This window comes from Apodemus sylvaticus, chromosome 6 (genome assembly GCF_947179515.1).
Source record: "Apodemus sylvaticus chromosome 6, mApoSyl1.1, whole genome shotgun sequence".
Classification (NCBI taxonomy): Eukaryota; Metazoa; Chordata; class Mammalia; order Rodentia; family Muridae; genus Apodemus; species Apodemus sylvaticus.
This window is the reverse complement of record NC_067477.1, coordinates 146900606-146927732: the sequence shown is the minus strand read 5'-3', so window position 1 is coordinate 146927732 and position 27127 is coordinate 146900606. Positions and strand designations below refer to the sequence as shown.

Below are 27127 nucleotides of genomic sequence, written 5' to 3'. Positions count from 1 at the left end.
AGATTACCAAGAGGAAGGATGTGTGATCTGTCTTGGATGTATGTTCACATGTCTACCTGTAGAATCCAGAACTGCTTACAGCTTTTCTCATACTTAGCCAATCTCTTAAGGCAGGTTCACAGGCTATCATAGTAAGCCATTAGGAAATAACTGCTAAGAAATCTCTAGTCCTTCTCCATCACCTAACCCCAGACATTAAAAAAAAAAAAAAAATTCTCCAGTAAATGCCTTAGCACCATTCGTGACTTTGGGTTTTGATAACTCCTGAGTTATCTCATTCTCTTGGTGTATAGCATAGAATGGTTGTGCTAAGATGAGACCTTAAATCAAGTATCATCAAAGGCGAGTATATGAATGCCCCCCTAGACCTTCTCAACCACAAGGCATGGTCAGCAGGGAGAGGGAGGCTCTGTGGTCCATTAATCCCAACACAGGTACAGCAACTTTGCATTAAGATCAGAAAATGTACCCCCTACTCCTAATTTTCAATTACTTTGTTTTAATTCTTGGGAATATCCCAAAATGTGATGAGGCTGTTGTATTCAGAGAATTGCTATAATCTCAGAAGCAGACCTTGTAAGTTAGTATGACCTGAGCATTTTTGTCACCCCTAAAGTCATATGTTCAAATCTAACCTCCGGAGTAAAGGAGTTAGGAATTAGGGCTTTCCAGTGGTGATCAGAGGATGAAAGCTCTAGCCTCAAAAGGGCATTAGTTACCTTAGAAATAATGCCCTGGAGATGAGCTTACTCCTACCGCATGAAGACATATTGAGAACAAAGGCCAAGAAAAGGTCCTTTATTAGATATCTGATATATCAGTTCTCCAGAACTGGGACAAATACATAGTCACCATTTATTTGTTATACAGATGATGGTATGGTATTTCTGTTATGGATGACCAGATGGATTAAGATATAATTATACCAGTTTACTAGCCAAAAGGATTAAGAGTAACCAAATGCCTTGGCCTCTCATGCTGACTTGTCAAGCTAAATCCTATAGAGCAGGCTCTTTGTTGGCTCTTCAGGAGAGCCTCTTTATTTGGATTCCATGAGTTCATGCTGAGAGACACAGGGCAAACCCATTTTCTGCTGGTTTTTACAGCAGACATGGAACTCAAAGAAATGGACCCCCAATTCCTGCACTACAGCCCTGGCTAGAGTCTTTTTTTTTTTTTTTTTTTTTTTTTGGTTTTTTGAGACAGGATTCCTCTATGTAGTCCTGGCTGTCCTGGAATTCACTCTGTAGACCAGGCTGGCCTCAAACTCAGAAATCCACCTGCCTCTGCCTCCCAAGTGCTGGGATTACAGGTGTGCCCCTCCACGCCCGGCTCTGGCTGGAGTCTTTATGTCCACTTTACAACATTTTCAATTCTATAAAGATTTTTACCACATGGTGAAGATAAGTTAGGAGAGAGAAAAAAAGAGGAGCAGGCAGGTGGGAAAGTGGGACATCCCCATGTACTGCTTAGTGCAGGATTGCCCAGGAGGAGAGCTACATGCGTCGTGTGGACCTTCAAGGAAAGCTGAAGAAGGTGACTGACCTCTTGGTGACAATGAGCCTGAGCAGTCATAGACTGTACCTGAGTTTTAAATATGTCATCTGCTTGGGAGGCAGAGGCAGGCAGATTTCTGAGTTCGAGGCCAGCCTGGTCTACAGAGTGAGTTCCAGGACAGCCAGGGCTATACAGAGAAACCCTGTCTCGAAAAAACAAAAATGAACAAATAGATAAATAAGTATATAAATAAATCATTCGGATCTAAGGGTTGTGGAGAAATGTCATGATGACCCTCTAGCTATTCCAATATTCTGTGGGCTTTTGTTTATTTCTTGATTTGGGGTTTTAGTTGTTGTCAGCATGTAATTACATCCAGGCTCCTTCTGTTCACACTGAACAACCGTAATGAAAGAAGGAGAATGGGAGTGGGTGAGAGACCTGCTGAGTGCCAAGAGACAAGAAGGCCCGTTTCCTTCATTTGCTTAAAAATTGAAGGCCAAAAATGAAAAGTACCAACGATGTGTATGAGCCACTGCATCCGCCAGTGGTGGCCATCAAAGAACAGCCTGCCATTAGCCAGAACAAAAAACAGAATATGTTCTCTTCATAACAAATAATTATACACAGATAGTGAAATAACTTATACCACACACTTCATTAATAAAAATGGGGGCGGGGGGGGGGTGGAAGCAAACAACCAAAAAGAGTAAGCCAAAAAACAAAAACTAAAAAAAAAAAGACCAAAACAAAACAAAACAAAAACCACAAACAAACAAAAATCTCCATTTTCTCCCAACCAACTAGCTGTTCAAAGGCACGAGAGAAGCTTGGGGCCTAAGCGCACCCCAGCCATGGCGCAGCGGGATCTGGGGCACAGTGAAATGGACATCTATGCTCAGCTCAGCCTAGAATATGATCCTGGTCATTGTCCTACAAAGGCTGTGTGTTTGGGGATAGCTCTGAGACCGCAGTGGAAAGGGAGCTTGTTTGTCAGAGTCAAGAGTGACTCACTCCCTGGAGCAGAACTGGCCTGGTTCTGGGTGGGCCTGGTGGATGGATCTCACCAGGGGACAGCAGCAGGTCCAGCCTGGTGCTTCCATAGAAGGCTCCAGGCAGAGAAAAGAAGACCAAAGGTTGTAAAGGCAGCATTATTCGAGCACCTACTGCCTTTGTGGGCCTCTGCCGTAGTTTTCTTTTTTCATTGTCATTCTCTGGTCTGTTTTCTGTTTTTGCTTTGCACTTCCTGCTTTTTTATTAACCCATACACAATTACTTGTTGTCTGATTTTGCTGAAGCTACAAGTCAGACAATAAATACTTGCTGCAGTAATGTCTGTCCAAGTGGCTGACTATAAGCACTTCAGAATATGTGCATCCAAAGGGCATTTTTAAATGAAGGTGATTAATTTCTCCATTTTCGTTTATCTTATAGCATTTCAGGACAGACAGCTTACCCCACCACCTCTTCTGTTTACTCTTCTTGGGGGCGGTGTAAGACTTCTTCTTTTCCTAACACCTCCAGTCTCAACACAAGGAGAAGGAGAGGTAGGCTCTTTTTAAATGTTGTAGTCAAAGTATGTCCACCTTGCAGCTGCTTAACAGCAAAGATCAGACTTGCTGGAAACATTCCTTCCTCATCCTGATTCTAGGCCTTTACATGTCTGTAATTTAGCTTTCCTTGATAGTAAGCAGTTTTGCCCTTAAGATTTGCTATGCAGAGAGATCCCAGAACCAAAGCCGAAGAACCCAGTGTCTCTAAATCATGTTTATGTTTCTACCTCTCCTTAAGCTCTCAGTTACCTCATCTCAAGCAGCCGGACTCTGGGGCAAGTGAGCAGCCGGTAGTGGAGCTCCTTATTGTGCTTGGACTTGTAAAGTGGTCCAAAGTGGGTCCATCTTTGTCTGATAGTGTATGCCAGTCTTGACTAATTGTGGTGATTGCAAGAAGCCCAAACTTCTTTCCAGAGGTCAGGTGTCCCAGTGGGAGGAGCCTGGGAAGCCTTTTGTGGGCAACTGTGCAGGCATTGCATGAGAACATCCTGGGGTTCCTGATGGAATCTTGACTTGCATGTCTGTTCAGCACAAATTCAGCCAGATACATCGTCTTCCCCACTCAGCAAACCCCCCATGCTCTCTCTTTGTTCCCTTCGGAACAATCACAATCCTTCTTTCTGTATCCTGTATTGAGTTTTAGGTATTTTGTTTGTTTGTTTCTATTGCTGTGATGAGATACTGGACAAAAGCAACTTTAAAAAAGAGGGGTTAATTTTGGCTTAGAGTTGAGAGTACATTCCATTGTGATAAGGAAGACATACTAGCAGGAGCTTGTGCCAGCTACTCGGACCAATTACCTGGGAAGCTTTAGCCTGGATATTTGTGTTTAAAAGCTTCCTATCTAGCCTTCTGCTCTGGTACTGGAGTTGCAGGGGACACTGAGGCCATTTATCAGGGGCCTGATGCTACTGAGCCATCCTTGCAGTGAAGTTCCCTGAATTATACATGATTCAAGAATGCTGGGAGATTCAGAAGCTTAAATTTGAAATTTCTAAGGATTTAAAAGAAAGAAGTTATTTGTATTAGTCATACTTTTTCTTTATTATGGTTTCATCATAAAGCAGGACAAGGTGACTGTCATAATCAGCTCCCGTTTTTCTTTTTGATCTGTCCAGAGCCCTACCTCATGCACGGTGATGGTCTCACAGTTAGGGTGGGTTGTCTCGCTTCCATAAACCAAGTCTAGAAATTCCACCTCAGACTCAGGGCCCAAATCATAGTTCCTTTTTTAAAAAAACAACTTCCCTTTTCTTAAATCATGCTTAGCATTTTATAAAGAAGACGTTATGTTGCATATAAAATTATGACTGCAATTGAAAGTGAAGCTGAGATCGCAGCCAATGATTTAGAAAGAATTCTGCAAGAGCTCAGAGGAGTTTCTGACGGAACTTTCTTAGGGGGTTCTGCTTTATCTGCTAGGTCAAAATGCCTTTCACCAAAATGGCGACTTCATGGTCATGAGCTTTCTAGAGGACTGCTCCCTTCTCTTTATACCTCTACAAGACTACAAGATGATAAAAGTTCTCACAGAAACCAGGCATGGCGAGGCATGTTTATAATCCCAGCACCTAGAGACTGAACCAAGGGGTTGTGAGTTCAAAGCCAGCCTAGGCATAGTGAGAGCTTGAAACAAAATAAAGCCCGTTCTTAAAGCAGCCCCCTCCCCACCAAAAATAAAAATAGAATCACTCTAGAATCTAGCGGTTTTACATCTGAGTGCAGACTCAAAGGGTTTGGAAGCAGGAGCGTACACACCCAGCGTTGTTCATCATAGCCAAAAGGTAGAAGCTACTATCCAATGTTATCATCATAGCCAAAAGGTGGAAGCTCCGTGTGTATCCATCACTGGGTTACTAGATAAACAAATGAAGTGTCTCCATACAACAAAATAGTACTGGGGAAAGTGTTATGTGAAGGTATGTGTGCTGCAACATGGATAATATAGAAAACATTGTGCTAAGTGAATTATGCACAGCACAGGATGGTAGCTGCCCAGGGGCTAGTGGAAAGGAGAGATGCAAAGTTTTTATTTGAATGTCAGCTTTGCAATGTGAAAAGAGTTCATTTGAATAGATGCAAATGTACCTGGGTCGTTGGTGATGTGAATGTACTTGAGTCCTAAAATGGTAAATCTTTATATGTATATGTATTTTCATATGTATTTATATATATATATTTATATATATATACACACACACACACATAGGCACACATAATCATACGTACCATGGTTTTTAAAATTGGTGTGAAATGGGGAAAGTACCCTCTATATAATGATGGAGACATAAATTTGTGTTTTTTAGAAAAAGATCATTGATTTGGGGGTCAGAGGGCTGGATAGATGACTCAGCATTTAGGATCACTCACTGCTCTTGCAGAGGGTTTGATATGAGGCCTTACAACCGTCTATAATTCCAGTTTTAGGGTACCCAACACTTTTATAACCCTTGTGGCTCCTGCAAAGACGTGATTCACATTACATACAAGGCACTCAGGCACACACACACACACACACACACACACACACTAGAGTAAACTTGTTTTCAAAAAAAAAAAGATAATTTAAATAAAGCCATAGGACCTGGGAGAAGTTGAGGAGGGATGAATAGCACAACAATACACTGTGTAAAATTCTTAACAACTAATAGGGCAGTGGCAAAAAAGCTATAATCAATGACTAGATGGTAACAAGATGTTTGCTTGGTTTTGATTGAATTGAGTGGGAAAGTGTCTTTCAATACTGAGAGGGTTCAGACTTCGGATCACCTTAGTTGGTAAGATGCATGGGAAAGGCTCTCCCTTTACCAGGATGTTTTTCTCAAGTACTCCCTTTAGTGATGTAAAGTAGATGCCTCCTCAGGAGTCCTGGGGAACTGGAAGGGCACTGTGATAGCTTGAACACGGAACAGGAAGGGCACTGTGATAGCTTGAACACGGATGTATGAGGAAGAAAGAAAAAACTTGTAAATAATTATGTCTGGTTATGCTTAATAAATAAAAAGAATCTTGGTTTAGTTTTGTTTTTGAATGTTTTTGAGGCCATTGTCTGGGTATCTCTATAAATAGGTGTCCAAAGTTGTGCCTCATACAAGCAAGCCCCACCCAATTAGTGATTCATTCGGTTGAATAAAGACCGTGGTACAGATAAGAAGAGAAGGAAAGGATCAGTTAAATTATTCAAGAGAAGAGAGAGACAGACAGAGAGACAGACAGACAGAGAGACAGACAGAGAGAGAGAGAAAGAGAGAGAGAAAAGAGACTGAAGGTGGATTAGAAAAAGGGAGGGAATATAACTCCACTCATTTTTAAGTTGAAAATTAAAATCTTTATTGTTATTTTTGATTAGGAAATTAATACTTAAGCGACTCAAAATATCAAACACATATAAGTTAGAAAGAAAGTTGCCATATCTCTCCGCCTTTTATAGTATTGCTGTTATATTCTTCCAGACCCTCTACCTGTGCATCAATATTAAAAAAAATATTTATTTAATAAATTCACTTTAAAGATATTCTTTTGGAGCAGTGGATATATTTCTCTGGTAGAGTACTTGCCTAGCATGTATAAAGGTCTGAGTTTCATCACCAGCAAAATAAATAATAAGATAAAATATTTCCCTTTCCTATGCTTGCACTAAGGCTTAAGTTGTTATGAGTTTTTATCCTATTATAACAGTAACATAATTTGTTTGAAGCATGACTTGCGGACATTTGCATTGTTTTCCCCTTCTGTTAATCATTTCCATGGTGACAACCCTTTAGTCTCTGCCCACTAACAAGAGACGGAGAGTCAAGGGATCTGAAAACATAGTCCTGTGGCATTTAGTACAGCACTAATTAACTAGGCTTAGCCTTTGGTCTGCTGGAAATCCACGTATAAATACAGACATGTGAGACGGTCCTGAACCTTATGTGTGTTCCTTCTGTTTAGAAATACCAGCGAAGGCTGAAGTGCAGCCTGTCTGCCGTCTTCCATTCAGCCATCATGTTGCAAGATGTCGGTGAGGCCATTCAGTTCGAAGTCAGCATCAGGAACTATGGCAACAAGTTTGATGCAACCTGTAACCCTTTGGCATCAACAACTCAATACAGCCGTGCAGTGTTTGATGGTAAGAGTGGTGTGAAGTTCTCTCCTGTTCGTGCTTACAGAGGGTCCAACTCAGCACAAGAGGCACACGCTGTATTTAGCTCTGATGGCTATTATCCCCAGCATCTCATTAGATAATGTAAGAAAGAGCATTGGACGTTAGGTACCCACAAGAGTCGTTACACCCATGGGCCAGTGTCCCAGGCTGGACACCAGAGTTCATGAAATCCCAAGGTGATGACCCCAGTAAATATCACACTCCCTCAAGCAGCTGTACCCCACCAAGTGCAAATCCCCTTTAGATTCCTCAGTTGACAATGGTCGCACTCTGGCTCAGACACTGGAAAAGCCAGGCTTTTGTTTCTTACTAGTAGTTACCCAGTTCTATCACCTAGTTCTCTTTTAGAAGATTTTTTTTTCTTTTTAATTGTGTGTGTATGTATCCGGCTCTATGCACATAAACAGTCCAACAGAATTGCTATATTTTTACCTAAATTTTTTTTGTCCATGCTGACTTAAAACATAAAAAGCCCTAGTAAGTGTGAAGTGTTTAGTCTTAATTGCAGAAAGTCTCTTGAGTAATGCCAAGCCCGTGCCAGCAGCCAAGGTTTGCAAAGAACAGGGGATGGGGTGGGTTTGCTCTTTAAAAGAACAGTTTTCATAGAGAGACAGTGAGTCTAACCCCCAGTGCTCTCTGCTCTACCACGCCATATGATGTAACCGTCACCCGTGTTCAGCTGTATGGTCCTGAGCCACAAACAGATCCTGAGCCGGTTGCCCTCGGTTTACTGGCGTTTTAGAACAATTTGCTAAACAGATGAATGGACCATCTATTCCTCTGTTGCTTGCCTGATTAAAACTGATGAGTCAGAATAGTTCCCCGGGTGAGACTCAGCAGTAGAGAACTGTCCTAGCTTGTATGAGGCCTTGGGTTTAATCTCCAGATCCCCAAACAACAAAGAAACCTTAGCCAAGACCATTCTCCAGGCCATTCATTAATGAGTAGCTCCATCAGCACATCTATGTAACAAATATGTTGTCCACTTCAAGCGTCCCTGTTTTCTGAATCCTGACTCTCCATATCAGGGAACTACTATTACTACTTACCTTGGGCCCACACAAAGCCCATCGTCACCCTGACTTCCTACTGGGAGGATATTAGTTACTGCCTGGACGCAGTGAATACTCTCCTAGGCATGGCAGAATGGCTGGTGAGTTATCTGTGCAGCATTTACTATTAGCAGACAGTAAGGCAAACATGGGGTAATACACACCCTAGGCATCTGTAGTACCAGGTCTCCAACACACAGTGGTCAACAGTAGAACAGATTACCAACAACGGAGGGAAATGGTACCCGTGCCTGTGCTTTCCCCTGGCCATTCTACCCTTTACTAAGGAGTTACCTCTGTCCATCCCATAGACACAGCCTCACCAGGACACCCACCCTCCAGCCTAAGAGGAGGAAAAAAACCGAGAAGGTAACAAGAGTCTCTCTTTAGGAAAAACCCAGATCTGACATCATACTAAGAAATATATTAAGGGATTGCCTTAAAACCTTCTCAATGATGTTTCACTGTCTCAAATACCGTTTGGTGAGCGTTAGAGTGTTTCATGAGTGATGTGTGTTGGTCCGGCGTGGCTACGTTTAAAGGCATTCGATAACCAGCCCTCATGACCTGTTGCCTATTTTCATCTAGATGCACATCATCCTGTGCGGCTGGCTTTACTGCAAATAATTGTTTGTGAGATATAATACTTTCTGTTAGTGTGTATGCTCAGTGGGAAGAGATGCAGGGCACTGCTAAATCTATCGTTCCGATAACGTGTGAAGTATCTCTGCCCCACTTTCTATGTGAGTCCTTAGGTTAGAAGACACAAGTACTTTCCACGTTACACGTCTCCCTAGTGTGGAATATCCCACCATGCACTTTGGTTTGTGCAGTTCTTGCCATTTTTTGCAAGTTTCCTCAATGCTGACCATTACAGTTCTCCTAACGCAGATGGTATTGTTCCTTTAGAGGAGGGCTCTGAATTGAAGAAGCACAGGCATTAAGTAACCTTTGAACATGAACACTTTCTCTGAGACTCTCTGATTCTTTATGCCTACCCAACACCTTGCCCCTATTCCACTGAATGTTAAAGATATAAAAGCAAACTAGTGTACCAAAGTTTGACCTCTGTGTATAACCCAAGAATGCTCCAGCCTTCTTTCATCTTGGAGCCATTCAGCTCGATGAAGAAAATGCTTGGATCCACTATTTCCTCTTGATTGGCTCTTTCTTTGCATTGCCTTCACTATTCTGTATTAATGGGTAATCTTGCTGAGTTCAAGTAGAGGACACAGAGTTTATCAAATGATCACTGGGGAGAGAAAGCAATGAATGTTAATCTGTTTAACACTTCAGAATAGCAATTCAGTCTTACAACTGTAAGGAACCCGTTGACACAGTTGAAATTCTAGTGTATTTTTAACGGCACCTACAATACTACTTAAGGTTAAATGACATCATTACAGATGATATGAAGTAAATCTGGTATATCATCTAAATGACTTCTTAAAACAACATCATCTTTTACTCCAAAAATAGCAAAATATTTAATATGTCAGTTATAAACTTCAAAAAAATTTGAAGAACAACTTGAAAATCTTAAGATCCTTTTTAAAAAGTTTTCTTTTTGTAAGGATAAGTTTGTCTGAATTATCCCAGTTTGTTTTTGTTTTTGTTTTTGTTTTTGTTTTTTACTATGTTAAAGCTATAGTAAAATACTGCAGGTCCCTTAGTATTCATAATTCTCACTAATGCAACTAATTCACCAACTAGAGGAAAAACTTCATTCCACCTAACTGACTAATAACTAATATTTATTTCCATAGTTGGAATGTTTAAGATCTAGAATCTAATAATGCTGTTTACGTCTCAGCAAATACAGGTGAGACAGAAGTGGTCTTTGTCCCAACATTTGGACCTTGTTGTTTGAACCTTTACAGAAGTCCCAGAGAGTACACAGGATTTCCAGATCCCTATGATGAGCTGAATACAGGAAAGATTGGTTTATCATTTGCGGCTGTGATTAATGGACACTGGTGAATGGGATCCCTTCTTACAAAAGTAATAAGTATCTCATGGGAGAGGCATTTACATTCTTCACTCCTAATGCAGACCTGCCACTCAGCTGATAAAGTGTTAAAGGAGAGAATTCTTACTCTTCTTACATCTTAGAAATAAAGACTACAAAAAGGATCAGAAGACCAGGCACCTTTAATCTCAGCACTCAGGAGGAGGAGGAGGCAGGTAGATCTCTGTGAGCTTGAAGGCAGCCTGGTCTTTACAGTGAGTTCTTGGTCAGCCAGAGCTACATAACAAGATCCTATATGAGAGAGAGAGAGAGAGAGAGAGAGAGAGAGAGAGAGAGAGAGAGAGAGAGAGAGAGAGAGAGAGAGAGAGAGAGAGAGAGAGAGAGAGAGAGAAGGATCCTGGTGACTGAGTCATACAGTGGGGTAAGTGAAATCCCACAACCGTCCACTCAACTTCACATTAATGGAAAACATCAACAAAGCCGATGACCAATGCTGGCCTCCTTCTCTAATGCATATTCCAGATCTATGAGGACATGACAGTGGAGACCCTGATCTGTGCTTGAGCACCGTCTCACAGATGGGAAAGTCTCTTTTGACTGCAGTAGAAGTTAAATGTCTCTTGGTCATTTCTGCCCTACCCCCACTCCCGGTGCTCAAAAAAAAAAAATGATAGAAAGCTGTGGCTAGGGGACAGTGAAGACAGACGAGGACTTGAGAGCCTTCTATTTCTCTCCAGAAGATTCTATGGGCAACCACTATTGAGTAGGATGGGAGGAGTATCTACTTTTGACTTCCGTATTTTAGCACACCCAGGTCATCTTGGTCTTTTGCTTCCTGACGATTCTGACACTTGTCTGGTTGCCATTCGACAGTTTCTTTATTATAAGAAGAGGAGAAAGGGATCAACATTCATAAATAGACAAAAATGCAGGGTAGTTCCCAATGACCTGAGATGGAGGAGGCTTGGAGCCTGTTATCCTTCACTGCCCTGCTTCAGAAACTGCGTCCAGGTCCAGAGTACGATGGCTTCAAAGCCTCCAGCGTTGGTCAAGCTAAAACCCTTTTCCGTTTCTACCATTGCATCTCATGGCATCATTTGGAATCCATCTGACAGTTAATGACTCTTCCTTTAGATATTAAAGACTTGTTTGTTTGTTAAAGTAGTGCTAGCCTGATCTGATCCATAGACATTCTTTAGCTGTGGTCCCTGTCTATGGGAATAATTTTGTGTTCTTGCTTTTTTGGGTAGAAGGGGTGGCCTACAGAGGCAGAATCTTGGTTGAAGTGAACATGTTCCTTGAAAAGAAACCACCAGAAAAGAAGCTTGAGCCCATTTCAAATGATGACTTTCTGGTTGTTGAGGTAAATGTCAGGGAGAACATAGCACAGGATGGAAGGGATTGGAGAGTCTAAGAGTCATCTGAGGGAGAGTAGGAGAAACATCTGCATCAGAGAAATTCATTCCAACATTCCCTTGACATATCCATGACAGCCCTATGAAGATAATGAGGCTTGCTTCAGCTACTGCAATGTTAATTGGTATATTAGTCTTTGGTAGTCTGACCAAAATTGAAGAATAGACAACTTCTGAGTAGAAGAATTAATTTTGGCTCACTGTTTCTGAAGGTTTGGTTCATGGTTGTATAGTCCCATGTAAACCACATAGAACAGGACTATGAAAGGCATGTGTGACTGAGGAGCTTCTTAATTGTGGAAAAGCAACAGAGAGAGGGAACAGAAAAAGAAGGCAGTATCTTACACTCCCTTGTGACTTGCGCCCTGTACCTCTTACTGTCACCAACTCTTGACACTGCCATCATGATATAAATTCAGCAAAGGATAATCCATTAATTATATCCAAGACTCCATGTCTCTGGAAACACTGAGAAATACCTATAGGCATGACTAATCTCATTTTGTTAATCCAGTCATTCTTGAGATAAAGACTGGCCACCACATATATGTTTATAAGGACAGAGTACGCAAACAGTGCCCTTAGGTGGAGAGGTTGTGAGGAAGAGCTCTTCCCCTGGATGGCTTAGGTACCAGAGTTACCCCATTTCTACTTTCACAGGCAGCTGCTACATCTCAGGCTTCATAGCGATAAGGGCATGCCTTCTTCCTGCTGGCATTACAATGGCTTTAAGTCCCTTTTTACTTCAAGCCAGAAAGTCTTCTAAGTTCACCTCTCTCTTCCTGAGACTCTCAGATCAATGTTCTTGGGACAAACAAATCTGAGCTGTTTGGCAGAGCATCTGACTCTCAGACACTCCTCTGTCCAGGTCTCTCCTGGCTTGTTCTAGATTGCCCCGGGCCACCAACTCCCTCAGGGTGCAACAACCTCCATTGGGAGAACTGAACATTTTTCTCATTTTCCCATGTTATTGAGAAACCAAGCAGCAACTTTAGAAAAGATGTCAGCTCTGAGCCAAGTAAACAGCAGGACGGCTGACATGAAGTGGCTGCTGTCAGAGCCGTGACCTGGGGCAGCTCTCTCAGTCTCTGTTTATCAGCCTTCCAGTCCATTTCCAACCTGCCTTCTTAAAGCTTGGCCCAGTCAGTGCTTTGGGCACATTCTTATCTCTGCTCTCAGGTCCAGCTCTGAAGAGTTCTCTGCTGAGCCAGTGCAGTTTTCTTCCTTGAAGTCAACTAATGTCTGGCAGTTATAAAGTCTGACCCCTTTCAGGATGACCAACAGGAAGAATAGCCACTTACTGCAGCAGAGATTCTCCCCTTCCCCACCCTCCAAGGCCTTGTTCATGGACTGCCACAAGGACGATTAGGTCAGGCTGGTAGCTGAAGCAGTGCTGATGGACTTTTGCATCATACACATTTGGAGTTTGGGACATTTGGAGCTCAGCCTTTGGGTTGCACCAATTTCAGTCCTTTGGCTCCTTCCAGAGCAGAGGCTAATGTTCCCCCCTTCTTCCCAAGACTACCTTTCTCTTTACCCCCTCACTTTGATTCTCCTGGGAACAAGGTACAGGGTACAGCTATACACAGGGGGGAAAGGCAAGTTAGCCAAGGTCATAACCTGGTCAAAAATGCTGTCCTGTAAGTTTATGTTACCATATAGGATGACTCCATTTAGGTAATATAAATAGTGAAAGAACTATAGTAGCCATTTGCTGTTATACCCATGCATGAAGATTGCCAAGAGGAAGGACATGTGATCTGTCTTGGATGTACGTTCACATGTCTGCCTCTAGAATCCAGAACTGCTTACAGCTTTTCTCATACTTAGCCAATCTCTTAAGGCAGGTTCACAGGCTATCAAAGTAAGCCATTAGGAAGTAACTGCTAAGAAATCTCTAGTCCTTCTCCATCACCTAACCCCAGACATTAAAAAAAATATCTCCAGTAAATGCCTTAGCACCATTCGTGACTTTGGGTTTTGATAACTCCTGAGTTATCTCATTCTCTTGGTGTGTAGCATAGAATGGTTGTGCTAAGATGAGACCATAAATCAAGTATCATCAAAGACGAGTATATGAATGCCCCCCTAGACCTTTTCAACCACAAGGCATGGTCAGCAGGGAGAGGGAGGCTCTGTGGTCCATTAATCCCAACACAGGTACAGCAACTTTGCATTAAGATCAGAAAATGTCCCCCCTACTCCTAATTTTCAATTACTTTGTTATAATTCTTGGGAATATCCCAAAATGTGATGAGGCTGTTGTATTCAGAGAATTGCTATAATCTCAGAAGCAGACCTTGTAAGTTAGTATGACCTGAGCATTTTTGTCACCCCTAAAGTCATATGTTCAAATCTAACCTCCGGAGTAAAGGAGTTAGGAATTAGGGCTTTTCAGTGGTGATCAGAGGATGAAAGCTCTAGCCTCAAAAGGGCATTAGTCACCTTAGAAATAATGCCCTGGAGATGAGCTTACTCCTACCGCATGAAGACATATTGAGAACAAAGGCCAAGAAAAGGTCCTTTATTAGATATCTGATATATCAGTTCTCCAGAACTGGGACAAATACATAGTCGCCATTTATTTGTTATACAGATGATGGTATGGTATTTCTGTTATGGATGACCAGATGGATTAAGATATAATTATACCAGTTTACTAGCCAAAAGGATTAAGAGTAACCAAATGCCTTGGCCTCTCATGCTGACTTGTCAAGCTAAATCCTATAGAGCAGGCTCTTTGTTGGCTCTTCAGGAGAGCCTCTTTATTTGGATTCCATGAGTTCATGCTGAGAGACACAGGGCAAACCCATTTTCTGCTGGTTTTTACAGCAGACATGGAACTCAAAAAATGGACCCCCACTTCCTGCACTACAGCCCTGGCTAGAGTCTTTTTTTTTTTTTTTTTTTTTTGGTTTTTTGAGACAGGATTCCTCTGTGTAGTCCTGGCTGTCCTGGAATTCACTCTGTAGACCAGACTGGCCTCGAACTCAGAAATCCACCTGCCTCTGCCTCCCAAGTGCTGGGATTACAGGTGTGCCCCTCCACGCCCGGCTCTGGCTGGAGTCTTTATGTCCACTTTACAACATTTTCAACTCTATAAAGATTTTTACCACATGGTGAAGATAAGTTAGGAGAGAGAAAAAAAGAGGAGCAGGCAGGTGGGAAAGTGGGACATCCCCATGTACTGCTTAGTGCAGGATTGCCCAGGAGGAGAGCTACATGTGTCGTGTGGAACTTCAAGGAAAGCTGAAGAAGGTGACTGACCTCTTGGTGAAAATGAGCCTGAGCAGTCATAGACTGTACCTGAGTTTTAAATATGTCATCTGCTTGGGAGGCAGAGGCAGGCAGATTTCTGAGTTCGAGGCCAGCCTGGTCTACAGAGTGAGTTCCAGGACAGCCAGGGCTACACAGAGAAACCCTGTCTCGAAAAAACAAAAATGAACAAATATATAAATAAGTAAATAAATAAATCATTCGGATCTAAGGGTTGTGGAGAAATGCCATGATGACCCTCTAGCTATTACAATATTCTGTGGGCTTTTGTTTATTTCTTGATTTGCGGTTTTAGTTGTTGTCAGCATGAAATTACATCCAGGCTCCTTCTGTTCACACTGAACAACCGTAATGAAAGAAGGAGAATGGGAGTGGGTGAGAGACCTGCTGAGTGCCAAGAGACAAGAAGGCCCGTTTCCTTCATTTGCTTAAAAACTGAAGGCCAAAAATGAAAAGTACCAACGATGTGTATGAGCCACTGCATTCGCCAGTGGTGGCCATCAAAGAACAGCCTGCCATTAGCCAGAACAAAAACCAGAATATGTTCTCTTCATAACAAATAATTATACACAGATAGTGAAATAACTTATACCACACACTTCATTAATAAAAATGGGGGCGGGGGGTGGAAGCAAACAACCAAAAAGAGTAAGCCAAAAAACAAAAACCAAAAAAAAAAGATCAAAACAAAACAAAACAAAAACCACGAACAAACAAAAAACCCAACCAACTAGCAGTTCAAAGGCACGAGAGAAGCTTGGGGCCTAAGCGCACCCCAGCCATGGCGCAGCGTGATCTGGGGCAGAGTGAAATGGACATCTATGCTCAGCTCAGCCTAGAACGTGATCCTGGTCATTGTCCTACAAAGGCTGTGTGTTTGGGGATAGCTCTGAGACCGCAGTGGAAAGGGAACTTGTTTGTCAGAGTCAAGAGTGACTCACTCCCTGGAGCAGAACTGGCCTGGTTCTGGGTGGGCCTGGTGGATGGATCTCACCAAGGGACAGCAGCAGAGAAAAGAAGACCAAAGGTTGTAAAGGCAGCATTATTCAAGCACCTACTGCCTTTGTGGGCCTCTGCCGTAGTTTTCTTTTTTCATTGTCATTCTCTGGTCTGTTTTCTGTTTTTGCTTTGCACTTCCTGCTTTTTTTATTAACCCGTACACAATTACTTGTTGTCTGATTTTGCTGAAGCTACAAGTCAGACAATAAATACTTGCTGCAGTAATATCTGTCCAAGTGGCTGACTATAAGCACTTCAGAATATGTGCATCCAAAGGGCATTTTTAAATGAAGGTGATTAATTTCGCCATTTTCGTTTATCTTATAGCATTTCAGGACAGACAGCTTACCCCACCACCTCTTCTGTTTACTCTTCTTGGGGGTGGTGCAAGACTTCTTCTTTTCCTAACACCTCCACAAAGTCTCAACACAAGGAGAAGGAGAGGTAGACTCTTTTTAAATGTTGTAGTCAAAGTATGTCCACCTTGCAGCTGCTTACCAGCAAAGATCAGACTTGCTCGAAACATTCCTTCCTCATCCTGATTCTAGGCCTTTACATGTCTGTAATTTAGCTTTCCTTGATAGTAAGCAGTTTTGCCCTTAAGATTTGCTATGCAGAGAGATCCCCGAACCAAAGCCGAAGAACCCAGTGTCTCTAAATCATGTTTATGTTTCTACCTCTCCTTACCCTTAGGTCACAGGGCAAGTAGGAAAGGATTGAGTCCTGGCAAAGCTCTCAGTTACCTCATCTCAAGCAGCCGGACTCTGGGGCAAGTGAGCAGACGGTAGTGGAGCTCCTCATTGTGCTTGGACTTGTAAAGTAGTCCAAAGTGGGTCCATCTTTGTCTGACTGTGTATGCCAGTCTTGGCTAATTGTGGTGATTGCAAGAAGCCCAAACTTCTTTCCAGCGGTCAGGTGTCCCAGTGGGAGGAGCCTGGGAAGCCTTTTGTGGGCAACTGTGCAGGCATTGCATGAGAACATCCTGGGGTTCCTGATGGAATCTTGACTTGCACGTCTGTACAGCACAAATTCAGCCAGATACATCTTTTCCCCACTCAGCAAACACCCCATGCTCTCTCTTTGTTCCCTTCAGAACAATCACGATCCTTCTTTCTGGATCCTGTATTGGGTTTTAGGCGTTTTGTTTGTTTGTTTCTATTGCTGTGATGAGATACTGCACAAAGCAACTTTAAGAAAGAGGGGTTAATTTTGGCTTAGAGTTGAGAGTACATTCCATTGTGATAAGGAAGACATACTAGCAGGAGCTTGTGCCAGCTACTCGCACCAATTACCTGGGAAGCTTTAGCCTGGATATTTGAGTTTAAAAGCTTCCTATCTAGCCTTCTGCTCTGGTACTGGAGTTGCAGGGGACACTGAGGCCATTTATCAGGGGCCTGATGCTACTGAGCCATCCTTGCAGTGAAGTTCCCTGAATTATACATGATTCAAGAATGCTGGGGATTCAGAAGCTTAAATTTGAATTTCCTAAGGATTTAAAAGAAAGAAGTTATTTGTATTAGTCATACTTTTTCTTTATTATGGCTTCGTCATAAAGCAGGACAAGGTGACTGTCATAATCAGCTCCCGTTTTTCTTTTTGGTCTGCCCAGAGCCCTACCTCATGCACAGTGATGGTCTCACAGTTAGGGTGGGTTGTCTCGCTTCCATAAACCAAGTCTAGAAATTCCACCTCAGACTCAGGGCCCAAATCATAGTTCCTTTTTTAAAAAAACAACTTCCCTTTTCTTAAATCATGCTTAGCATTTTATAAAGAAGAAGTTATGTTGCATATAAAATTATGACTGCAATTGAAAGTGAAGCTGAGATCGCAGCCAATGATTAAGAAAGAATTCTGCAAGAGCTCAGAGGAGTTTCTGACGGAACTTTCTTAGGGGGTTCTGCTTTATCTGCTAGGTCAAAATGCGTTTCACCAAAATGGCGACTTCATGGTCATGAGCTTTCTAGGGGACTGCTCCCTTCTCTTTATACCTCTACAAGACTACAAGATGATAAAAGTTCTCACAGCAACCAGGCATGGCGAGGCATGTTTATAATCCCAGCACCTAGAGACTGAACCAAGGGGTTGTGAGTTCAAAGCCAGCCTAGGCATAGTGAGAGCTTGAAACAAAATAAAGCCTGTTCTTAAAGCAGCCCCCTCCCCACCAAAAATAAAAATAGAATCACTGTAGAATCTAGCGGTTTTACATCTGAGTGCAGACTCAAAGGGTTTGGAAGCAGGAGCGTACACACCCAGTGTTGTTCATCATAGCCAAAAGGTGGAAGCTACTATCCAATGTTATCATCATAGCCAAAAGGTGGAAACTCCATGTGTATCCATCACTGGGTTACTAGATAAACAAATGAAGTGTCTCCATACAACAAAATAGTACTGGGGAAAGTGTTATGTGAAGGTATGTGTGCTGCAACATGGATAATATAGAAAACATTGTGCTAAGTGAATTATGCACAGCACAGGATGGTAGCTGCCCAGGGGCTAGTGGAAAGGAGAGATGCAAAGTTTTTATTTGAATGTCAGCTTTGCAATGTGAAAAGAGTTCATTTGAATAGATGCAAATGTACCTGGGTCGTTGGTGATGTGAATGTACTTGAGTCCTAAAATGGTAAATCTTTATATGTATATGTATTTTCATATGTATTTATATATATATATATATATATATTTATATATATACACACACACACACACATAGGCACACATAATCATACGTACCATGGTTTTTAAAATTGGTGTGTAATGGGGAAAGTACCCTCTATATAATGATGGAGACATAAATTTGTGGACTTCAGTGTGATTTCCTGATTAGTAAAGATGGAATGGAGGCAATGGATAGATAGTCCTGTGACTAAGAGTGTTTGCTGCCTTTCCAGAGGACATGGGTTCTCTTCCTAGAACTCACAACCACCTGTAGCTCCCATTCCAAGGGATCTGTTGCCCATTTTTTGGCTTCCAAAAGCACCAGGCATATGTGTGGCACACAGACATACATGTTGGCAAAACACTTGTGCCCATAAAATAAAAAAACGAAAAAAAATTAAATTTAAATATTTATACATTTTAATTTATAAAAATTTTAAATTAATATTTGTAAAAATAAATAAAGCTGAAATTGAAATGCGTTATCATTTTTAGATTTATTTATTTATTTTATGTTTTTGAAGACACTGTCGATGTCTTCAGACATACCAGAAGAGGGCATTAGATCCCCTTACAGATGGCTGTGAGCCACCATGTGGTTGCAGGGAATTGAACTCAGGACCTCTGGAAGATCAGTCAGTGCTCTTAACCACTGAGCCATCTCTCCAGCCCAAAATACAATATTTTTTTATTAGTTTCCATTTTCCTTCCTCAAGGGAGTTGGTGGAGAATCAGACAACCTTCTAATTATGTTGGGGCCATTCTTCAGGGTTTTGTTTTTTTGGTTTATGCCCTGGTTCCCCTTATCCTCTTCTTCCACTGACCGAGTTGTCTGAGCTCAGGCTGGTCTTGACAAAGAGAGTGACTTCCCTGACCTTGGCTAGGCAGAGCAGGCACTCCCTTCCTCTCTTTGTTGGCAGATGCTCAGCTCTAGCACATCAGCATATGCTGGGCTTAGCTTGTACTTTCCCAGCTCCAGCCCTGAAATAACCATTTCTCTGAGATGCTGAGGTCATTTTAATAGGAAGTGACATTTGAAAAACAAGATCTGGGTACTAGAGTGCTCATGGTTACTATACTGTTGCTTATAGGCCTTGTGGCCAAGAAGTTCATGGTCACACTCATATGCATGGGCATATACATACATACACACAGATATATGTATAAACTTATTTCTATATCTGTTAAAATATTGAAGGCCAGAATGGTGCCTCCAATTTTAATCTACCACCAAGGACTTAGTCTATCTTTCCTTCAGTGAGATCCCAGTTTCTGCTATCCCAACTGTAATCATTCATTTGTTCAAACTTAAACTCCACACATCAGCCACTGTGAGCAAGTTCACAGTGATTCAAGTTTGATACTTTTGGATTTCCTTTGTCCTGAAACTAAGGACAAATAGCTAAAGTACTATTTTCATAGGTTACATGGGTTAGTTCAGCTGTCCATCTGAAATATAACTGAGCCCATACTATTTCCACGTATATCCTTTTGTGGGTTCCCTCACCTATTCCTGATGGTTTCTTTCTGTTTATTTTTGGAGTACATAAAATATTTACATAGTTCCAAAGGTCAAGAGACAGGATAAGGTTTTCGCTATTGCTTAAATTTATCAGTGTCGATTGCATTTTGAATAAAGGTAAATAGCACAAAGCTATGGTAAATATCACTGAGTGAGAAACAAAGCCCTCTGGCTTTCTGTAACTAAATCTTTTTATGTCCCTGACCCCATGCCCACCCTCTACCCTGCCTTGGAAATAACACTTTCTTGAGTATAATGGCAGAGTTATCAGTTCTCTCTCCTCTTTCTTAATTCTTCAGCAATCAAATATAGAGGCTGTAAAATCAGGGATCCAAGGTAAAATTCCTGCAAACCAGTTGGCGGAGGTGCGGCTGAAGCTGATAGATGAAGACATAGAAGACATGAGGTACAGTAATCGGCCTCCTATTTCCTCATCCCAGCATGCCCTGAATTCTTAGACTGTAAGTGCTTCTCGAATCTTGTCAAGTTTTTCTCTGAAAAGGAAAGGAAATGAAAGGAAAGGAAAGGAAAGGAAAGGAAGGAAGGAAGGAAGGAAGGAAGGAAGGAAGGAAGGAAGGAAGCAAGGAAGGAAGGAAGCAAGGAAGGAAGGAAGCAAGGAAGGAAGGAAGGAAGAGAAATGCATTTGGGCATTGTTTTGGACTCCTTGAAAGTCCCACCCCACCCCAGAAGAAGTTTCTGAATCACACAGAAAACCTCCATTCTCTGGTTTGGTGCCAAGTCTAAAGTAGCCCAGGGAGGCCCAGGCTGGATTCTGAGAATCTGGCCCAGCAGTCTGAGGCAAAGGGTGGGGGATGGAAGAGAAGGAGGAGAGATAGCCTGAGCTACCCTCCTGAAGAAGGACTTCTGACTTCCACAGAGAGAAAGGATCATGGCTTCCACAACTCGGGACAATGTTCCTAATTCATGTCTTTAGAAATAGCGTATTTGTGCTGTAGTTGTTGTTACTAAGTGTTTCAAGCACTCTGCGCTCCTTACGAAATACTTAACACTAAAAAAGGAGTAGCAGATAGTTAGAACAGCCCCTAAACAAGGAAGACATGCAAATTCATTATATACTAAGAAACAGAGAAGAAACAACAACAACAGCAACAACAATAACAACCCTAACACACACACATGCACACACACACACACACACACAAACACAAACACTCCAAGCTAAGTTAGACAAAGCCAGGACACAGGCTTAGCCAGAGGACATTTCATAGCTGTGACTTGAAGTAACTCAGATCTGTTGGCATTTAAATTTCAAAAGGGAAAGGGACTCATTCCAACCTCATTTTAAATGTTGCCTAATAATAAAGCAGCGGACAAGGAAGGTCAAAAAGAAAAGAGCATGGAGTACTCTGCTCTGTGGAAGCAGACATTTCCCCTTCTAGGGTAAGGCCCTTAGTCCCCCCTGTCCAGTTGCGCCTCCTAGTGGTTCATTCCCATCATTGACGAACAGCTAAAATCAAAGAGTCACTGGCTTTGTGAGCATTCAAAGCTCCCACTGACAGACTTAGGCATCCTAAGGAGTGACCTCTTAATTACAGATAAGGAAGCAGGGAGGCCCCAGTGACAGGGAGAATGATTTACCCACTTATCACTTCTGCCCCTCTCACGGCCAGCTTCTCACTTTCAAAGGGCTCAAGTGTTGACTTCTGAGCGCAACAACATTCCCTTAAATTTTTGCCTTACGCGCAGCCACTGCAGGATCTTAAACCTTTATACACGTGTAGCCTCAGTTGTTAATGAAATCAAACAAAAACATGCAGTTACAGCTTTCACTTGGAAAATGCCTGTGAACTGTGGGATTTACCAAAGAAAGCACAGGCGTGAGAATGCAAACTATCTTCAGAGAAGCTTTCTAAATGTTGTGTAGTAGGAAATTCCATGTTTGAGGAAAACCATGCTAGGATATCCTTCACACAAGGAGTTGGGTGGCATGCAAGTGACGGTAAATTCTAGGTGAAGACATTATGAGTCGAATTTTCTGGTACTGGTGCCAGTCTTGCCCTGTGGTCTCACCTATGCCACGGTGAGAGGGAGGCTCAGCTGGCAGGGGTCTAATCCACATCCTGTTTTTCTTGGGGAGTCTTAACTTGGATAGACATTGTCCTATACATGTCATCCTTCCTATCTTCTGGAACTCTCGGAGAACCTTCTGATGAAGATGATGGCGCTGGGAACATTTAGACTTTGCAGATTTAATTTTTGTGTTCCCTTTTCTGTTCTGCCAATGCCACAGACATCCTCAACTACGGTTTAAAGCAAGCAGCCCCTGTAGAATCAGGAGATTACAGACATGTCGATCTACGTGAAATGGCATGCAGACATACATTAAACATGTGGGCAAACATAAGCGAACCGAGTTTTGAAGCCTAGAATGTCATTCTTAGCTTTTGTTTCTCTTCTCTTCTTATAGATACACCTTGCCTGTCACAGAAGGAAAAACCAACGTCACAGTTCTAGATACTCAGATCCAAAATTTGCGGTCCAGGTTTCTCTCGCAGATACATGAGGCAGCTCTGAGGATGAGATCTGAAGCCACGGATGTGAAATCCACCTTGCTGGAGATCGAGGAGTGGCTCGATAAATTGATGCAGCTTACTGAAGAGGTAGACCTTGTCATCTGTTTCCAGATGGATTCTGCGGATAACACGAAGGGTGGGGTAAAAGTCACCCAAAATTTAAGTTGGTTCCCAGAGGAACCTGCAGGAAAAGCATCATGTCTGCACTGCTGCCATAGAGTATTTTGCATGATGGAATACTAAAACACAACCCAGAGAATTAAAATGTTATTGTAGTGTGGATGGGAAAAGCCTGGGTTTAAATATTGAATCATGTGTGGCCTTGGCAAGCTCTTCAATTCCTGTCAGCCCATTTTCCCTACCAGGAAAAGGGAGAAAAAACACAGTCCTCAGTTGGTAGAACTGTTGTTGGATTTAAAGATGATGATCACAAGGAAGGACAGAAGAGGTGTGGTATACAGTAGGTGCGGGATAAGTGTAGATACAATACCCCACACCTCCATGGCTGAAAGAACAAGAGAAAACAGACACCTTTGAGTATCTAGGGTAGTGTCTTAGTTCCTTCTGTGCTGCTGTAACAGAACAGCGCAGGCGGGGAAGTTACAAAGAACAGAGGTTTCTTTTCTATGGTTCTAGAGGCAGGATAAGTCAAGATTTAGAGACCTAAACTTAACAAGAACTTTTTTTTTATTGTGTTGTATCCCTGGAGAGAAATAGAGGAACAAGAGAGAGTAAGCACCATGCACCTGGGACTGGGCCTACCCTCACACAATGCCTGTTCATATGCTAACTAACCCACTCCTGCAATAACAGCACAAATAAAGCTTCAGACATATAACCCTGAGGAACACATTCAAACACACCCAAAATGGCTGTGGAAGGCTGCTTGGAGCTTTCTGATTAAAGCTATCTGAATAAATCCACTGATGGTTTTCTTCAGGTGATGCTTGAGAGGCAGAGGATACTTCCTAAAATACCTTTCAGATCCGAGTGAGTTACACATCTTCTTCTTCTTCTTCTTCTTCTTCTTCTTCTTCTTCTTCTTCTTCTTCTTCTTCTTCTTCTTCTTCTTCTTCTTCTTCTTCTTCTTCCTCTTCCTCTTCCTCTCCCTCTCCCTCTCGCTCTCCCTCTCCCTCTCCCTCTCTCCCTCCCCCTCTCCCTCTACCTCTCTCCCTCCCCCTCCCCCCTCCCCCTCTCTCCCTCCCCGTCCCCCTCCCCCTCTTCCTCCCCCTCCCCCTCCCCCTCTTCCTCCCCCTCCCCCTCCTCCTCCCCCTCCTCCTCTTATCCTCCTCCTCCTCCTCCCCCTCCCCTTCCCCCTCCTCCTCCCCCTCCTCCTCCCCCCTCCTCCTCCCCCTCCTTCTCCCCCTTCTCCTCCCCCTCCTCCTCTTCCTCCTCTTCCCCCTCCTCCTCCTCCTCCTCCTCCTCCTCCTCCTCCTCCTCCTCCTCCTCCTCCTCTTCTTCTTCTTCTTCTTCTTCTTCTTCTTCTTCTTCTTCTTCTTCTTCTTCTTCTTCTTCTTCTATTTCTTCTTCTCCGTCTTCCTTTTCATCTTCTTTTTCATCTTCTTCTCCTATTTGCCTCCTTCACTTCTCCTCCTCCTCTTCCTCCTCCACTTCATCTTCTCCTCCTCCTCCTCCTCTGGGATTTACTTGATCCTTCCCAGAAGAATCTCTACAAAGATGTGATGCTGGAGACCTACTGGAACCTCAATGTTATAGGTAAGACAGTGAATTTACTTTTGAATTTCAAAATAAGGGACAGATGTTTCTTTGTTATTGGTGATCTTCTTTATTTTAGTTGAAAATGAGGAAAAATGAGCTGAATAAACAGGTTCAGTGCTGTCAAAATCCACATTACTGTAATCTTTACCTAATTTCCTATCATTCCTTTTCTGGAACTGTATTTTAGGTTCCTATTGGGAAGACCATCATATTGAAGAACAAGGTCAAACTTCTTGAAGTCCTGAAAGGTAATTTCCATGTGCAAATTGATGCAAAAATGCCTCTGTTGAAATTTTAATATTTTCTGGAAGCTCTAAAGAAAAGCAACAATATTAACATTCAGTCCTTTAAATGTAGCTGTGGTTATAATATTCTCTCAAAACTATGCACAGCATTGTCGGTTATCTGATTCATATTTGCAAGGAATTCCCTTAAGAAAGAAGACAAGGAACCAATGCCTTTAGAGATAACTTTATCTGATTTATAGTTCCATAAGAGCTATGCGGTGAATCTTCTAATCCATATAGTCTCATAAGATGTTACAAATTAAATAGTGATAAATATATGACCAAAACCCAGGAATATTAATAGTCCGTGGTAAAGTTGATATTCATATTCTTGTAGTGACATTGCTAAGTTTATTGAGAGGTCAGTTTATGAGAGTGTAGAATGATGTCATGAAGAAACCATAATCCATATATCAAATGTCTATGAGAAACAAAAAGTCAAACAGTGTGAATGCAATGTGTGGGAAGAGCTTTCATTCAATCTTCTTTTAGTTACTTTGAGCAGCTGCTCAGTGCTGGAAAGTTTTTCCTGAAACACTTCCAGACTATTCCTTGACTGTTCAGTAAAAAGCAAAAATAAAACACTAAGTGGGTTCCTCCAACCACTATGGCTTTTCTTGGGGCTTAAAATGAAGAGGTGCCTGTGCAAGAATCAATTTCTAAGACCAACTTGGAAGCAGGGTTAGTCACAGTACAAAAAGGGTTGTAAGAGAGGTGAAAAGCTTTCCTGCTTTGACTGTGATTGGTATTAGGAAAGAATTGAGAGGTAATTAATTTTAGATGATCAATAAATGTCCTGACTGGCCATTTCTCAGATCTGCACACTAGACAATCAAGGATCTGGATCAAATACTGAACTTAAGTTAAACCAAATTATTGTAGTTACCCTAGTTCAACCAAAAGAGGAAATCCAGATATCCTGATGTGGCCCTCTCTAAAAGGACTATTATTTCATAGCTTTAAAATGCTCTGCCTGAAAGAAAAACTATCAGTAAACTTTATATGCTCTAATACAAGATACTAGACTCTGGACAAATGGCCATAAAGCCAGTTACATTTTGCAGTTATATTGGGAATATAATTACAACATTTCTTTCCTGCCTTCCATGATTACAGAATAATGATACCTAAAGCCTAATGCTGGGGAGAAGAAAAGTAGATGGTGCTTCAGTTCCCAGGCTTGGAGTCTGAGGTTGAGACCATGAAGGAGAAAGAAGATGAAGAAAGAAGACTGTGCCATGGGGCAGGTGGATTGGCCAGGAGGACTGGCCTGGTGTATGAGCAGTCTAGGTAGAACATGGAAAATGATATCTCACAGCTATTAACAGGAACTATACAAAATAGTCAGTCCAACTGCAATAATTTAAATCTTATTATAAATACCAAGTCCTTTGTGCTATATTTGGTACCTTTTTGATTCAAGTGTGGTAATAAATAAATAAATAATATTTACCACATCAAGGTGGCTTTAATTATCATTTCTGTCCAATGATTGAAAGGGAATGAAAAATTACGATGGCATAGGCTATACCTTAGTCCTTGTTCCTGTTCTTTCTAGAAAATGTCACAATGTACTTTCAATCATCTTTTTTTTTTCTTTAAGAAGACAACAGGGAAGGATTGTTCCTGTAAGCTGTTATTAGATGTGGAAGTTGAAAGGCAGCCTGCTGCTCCCTGTGGTAGTGCATGTCTAAATCCTCAGAACTCAACAGGCACAAGAGGAAAATCACAAGGCCAAGACCCAGCTCAGCTATCTTATGAATTTGACATCCAGTACAGGGTAGCACAAATGTTCACTGCTGACACCAGTCTGTCTGTCTGTAGGCAACTAATTCTTTGATTATCAGTTGGGTTCTGTGAATATCAAATTTTCTATTTCCTTTGTTAGTATCCAACTGAAAGTCAAAAACAACCCACAGCTGGAAAAAGTATCCAGTCTCTGATTCTGACAGTTGTCTGGCTGCATTAGAGATATGTCTTACACCCAATCTGCTGTTTCAGAAAGCTCAGGGCATCATTCTCTGGGATAAGGTTGTCAGACGAGGTCTGAGATTATAAGGTCTCATAAGAATATTTTTCTCTGTGTTACTATAGTCTGAAAACCACTAGACCTAGAAAAACCAACAGGGAGTAAAATGGTGAACTAAGATAAACTGAGAAATATTTCCTACCTGATTCTTTATGGTCTCCTTATGTCCCCAGGTTACACCACCATGGTCAGTAAGAGGAAAATATAAAAAACTATATAAAATAAAATAAAAAACAAAAATATAAAAAATATAAAAATTCACAGTATACTAGCTTTGGACTAGCCAGCTCCTGTCTTTGGGGATGGACAAACAAATGTATTAGAATCCTCACCATTCAGGAATTATGTTAAGCAGGAAAGTTCATTAACTTCACAGTGGCACAATTGCCACTCCTGGGAAGCTAGGCTCACAGATGCCTACTCAAGGAATTTTCACATCACCTTTCCATGACTCACTGAGCCTTTCCCAGGAC

General features: G+C 41.9%; 1 protein-coding gene across 9 annotated transcripts in view; it reads left to right on the top strand.

Annotated features, from left to right (window-relative positions):
- LOC127687712 (myoferlin-like) overlaps window positions 1-26086 on the top strand; it is a 315382-nt gene extending 289296 nt beyond the window's left edge. For 4 of the 9 annotated variants that reach the window (XM_052186636.1, XM_052186635.1, XM_052186638.1 and 1 more), the window contains 3 exons: window positions 6984-7161; window positions 8226-8350; window positions 10063-10537. In XM_052186636.1, coding sequence (XP_052042596.1) covers window positions 6984-7161; window positions 8226-8350; window positions 10063-10119 — 360 coding nt within the window. In that variant the 3' untranslated portion in view covers window positions 10120-10537. Of the gene's footprint in view, window positions 1-6983; window positions 7162-8225; window positions 8351-10062; window positions 10538-20384; window positions 20492-22513; window positions 22707-23559; window positions 23610-24280; window positions 24336-24525; window positions 24587-25741 lie in introns of those variants that run through there. The other 5 variants (XM_052186633.1, XM_052186634.1, XM_052186639.1 and 2 more) reach the window with 4 other exon arrangements.
- The last annotated feature ends 1041 nt before the right edge of the window (window positions 26087-27127 follow it).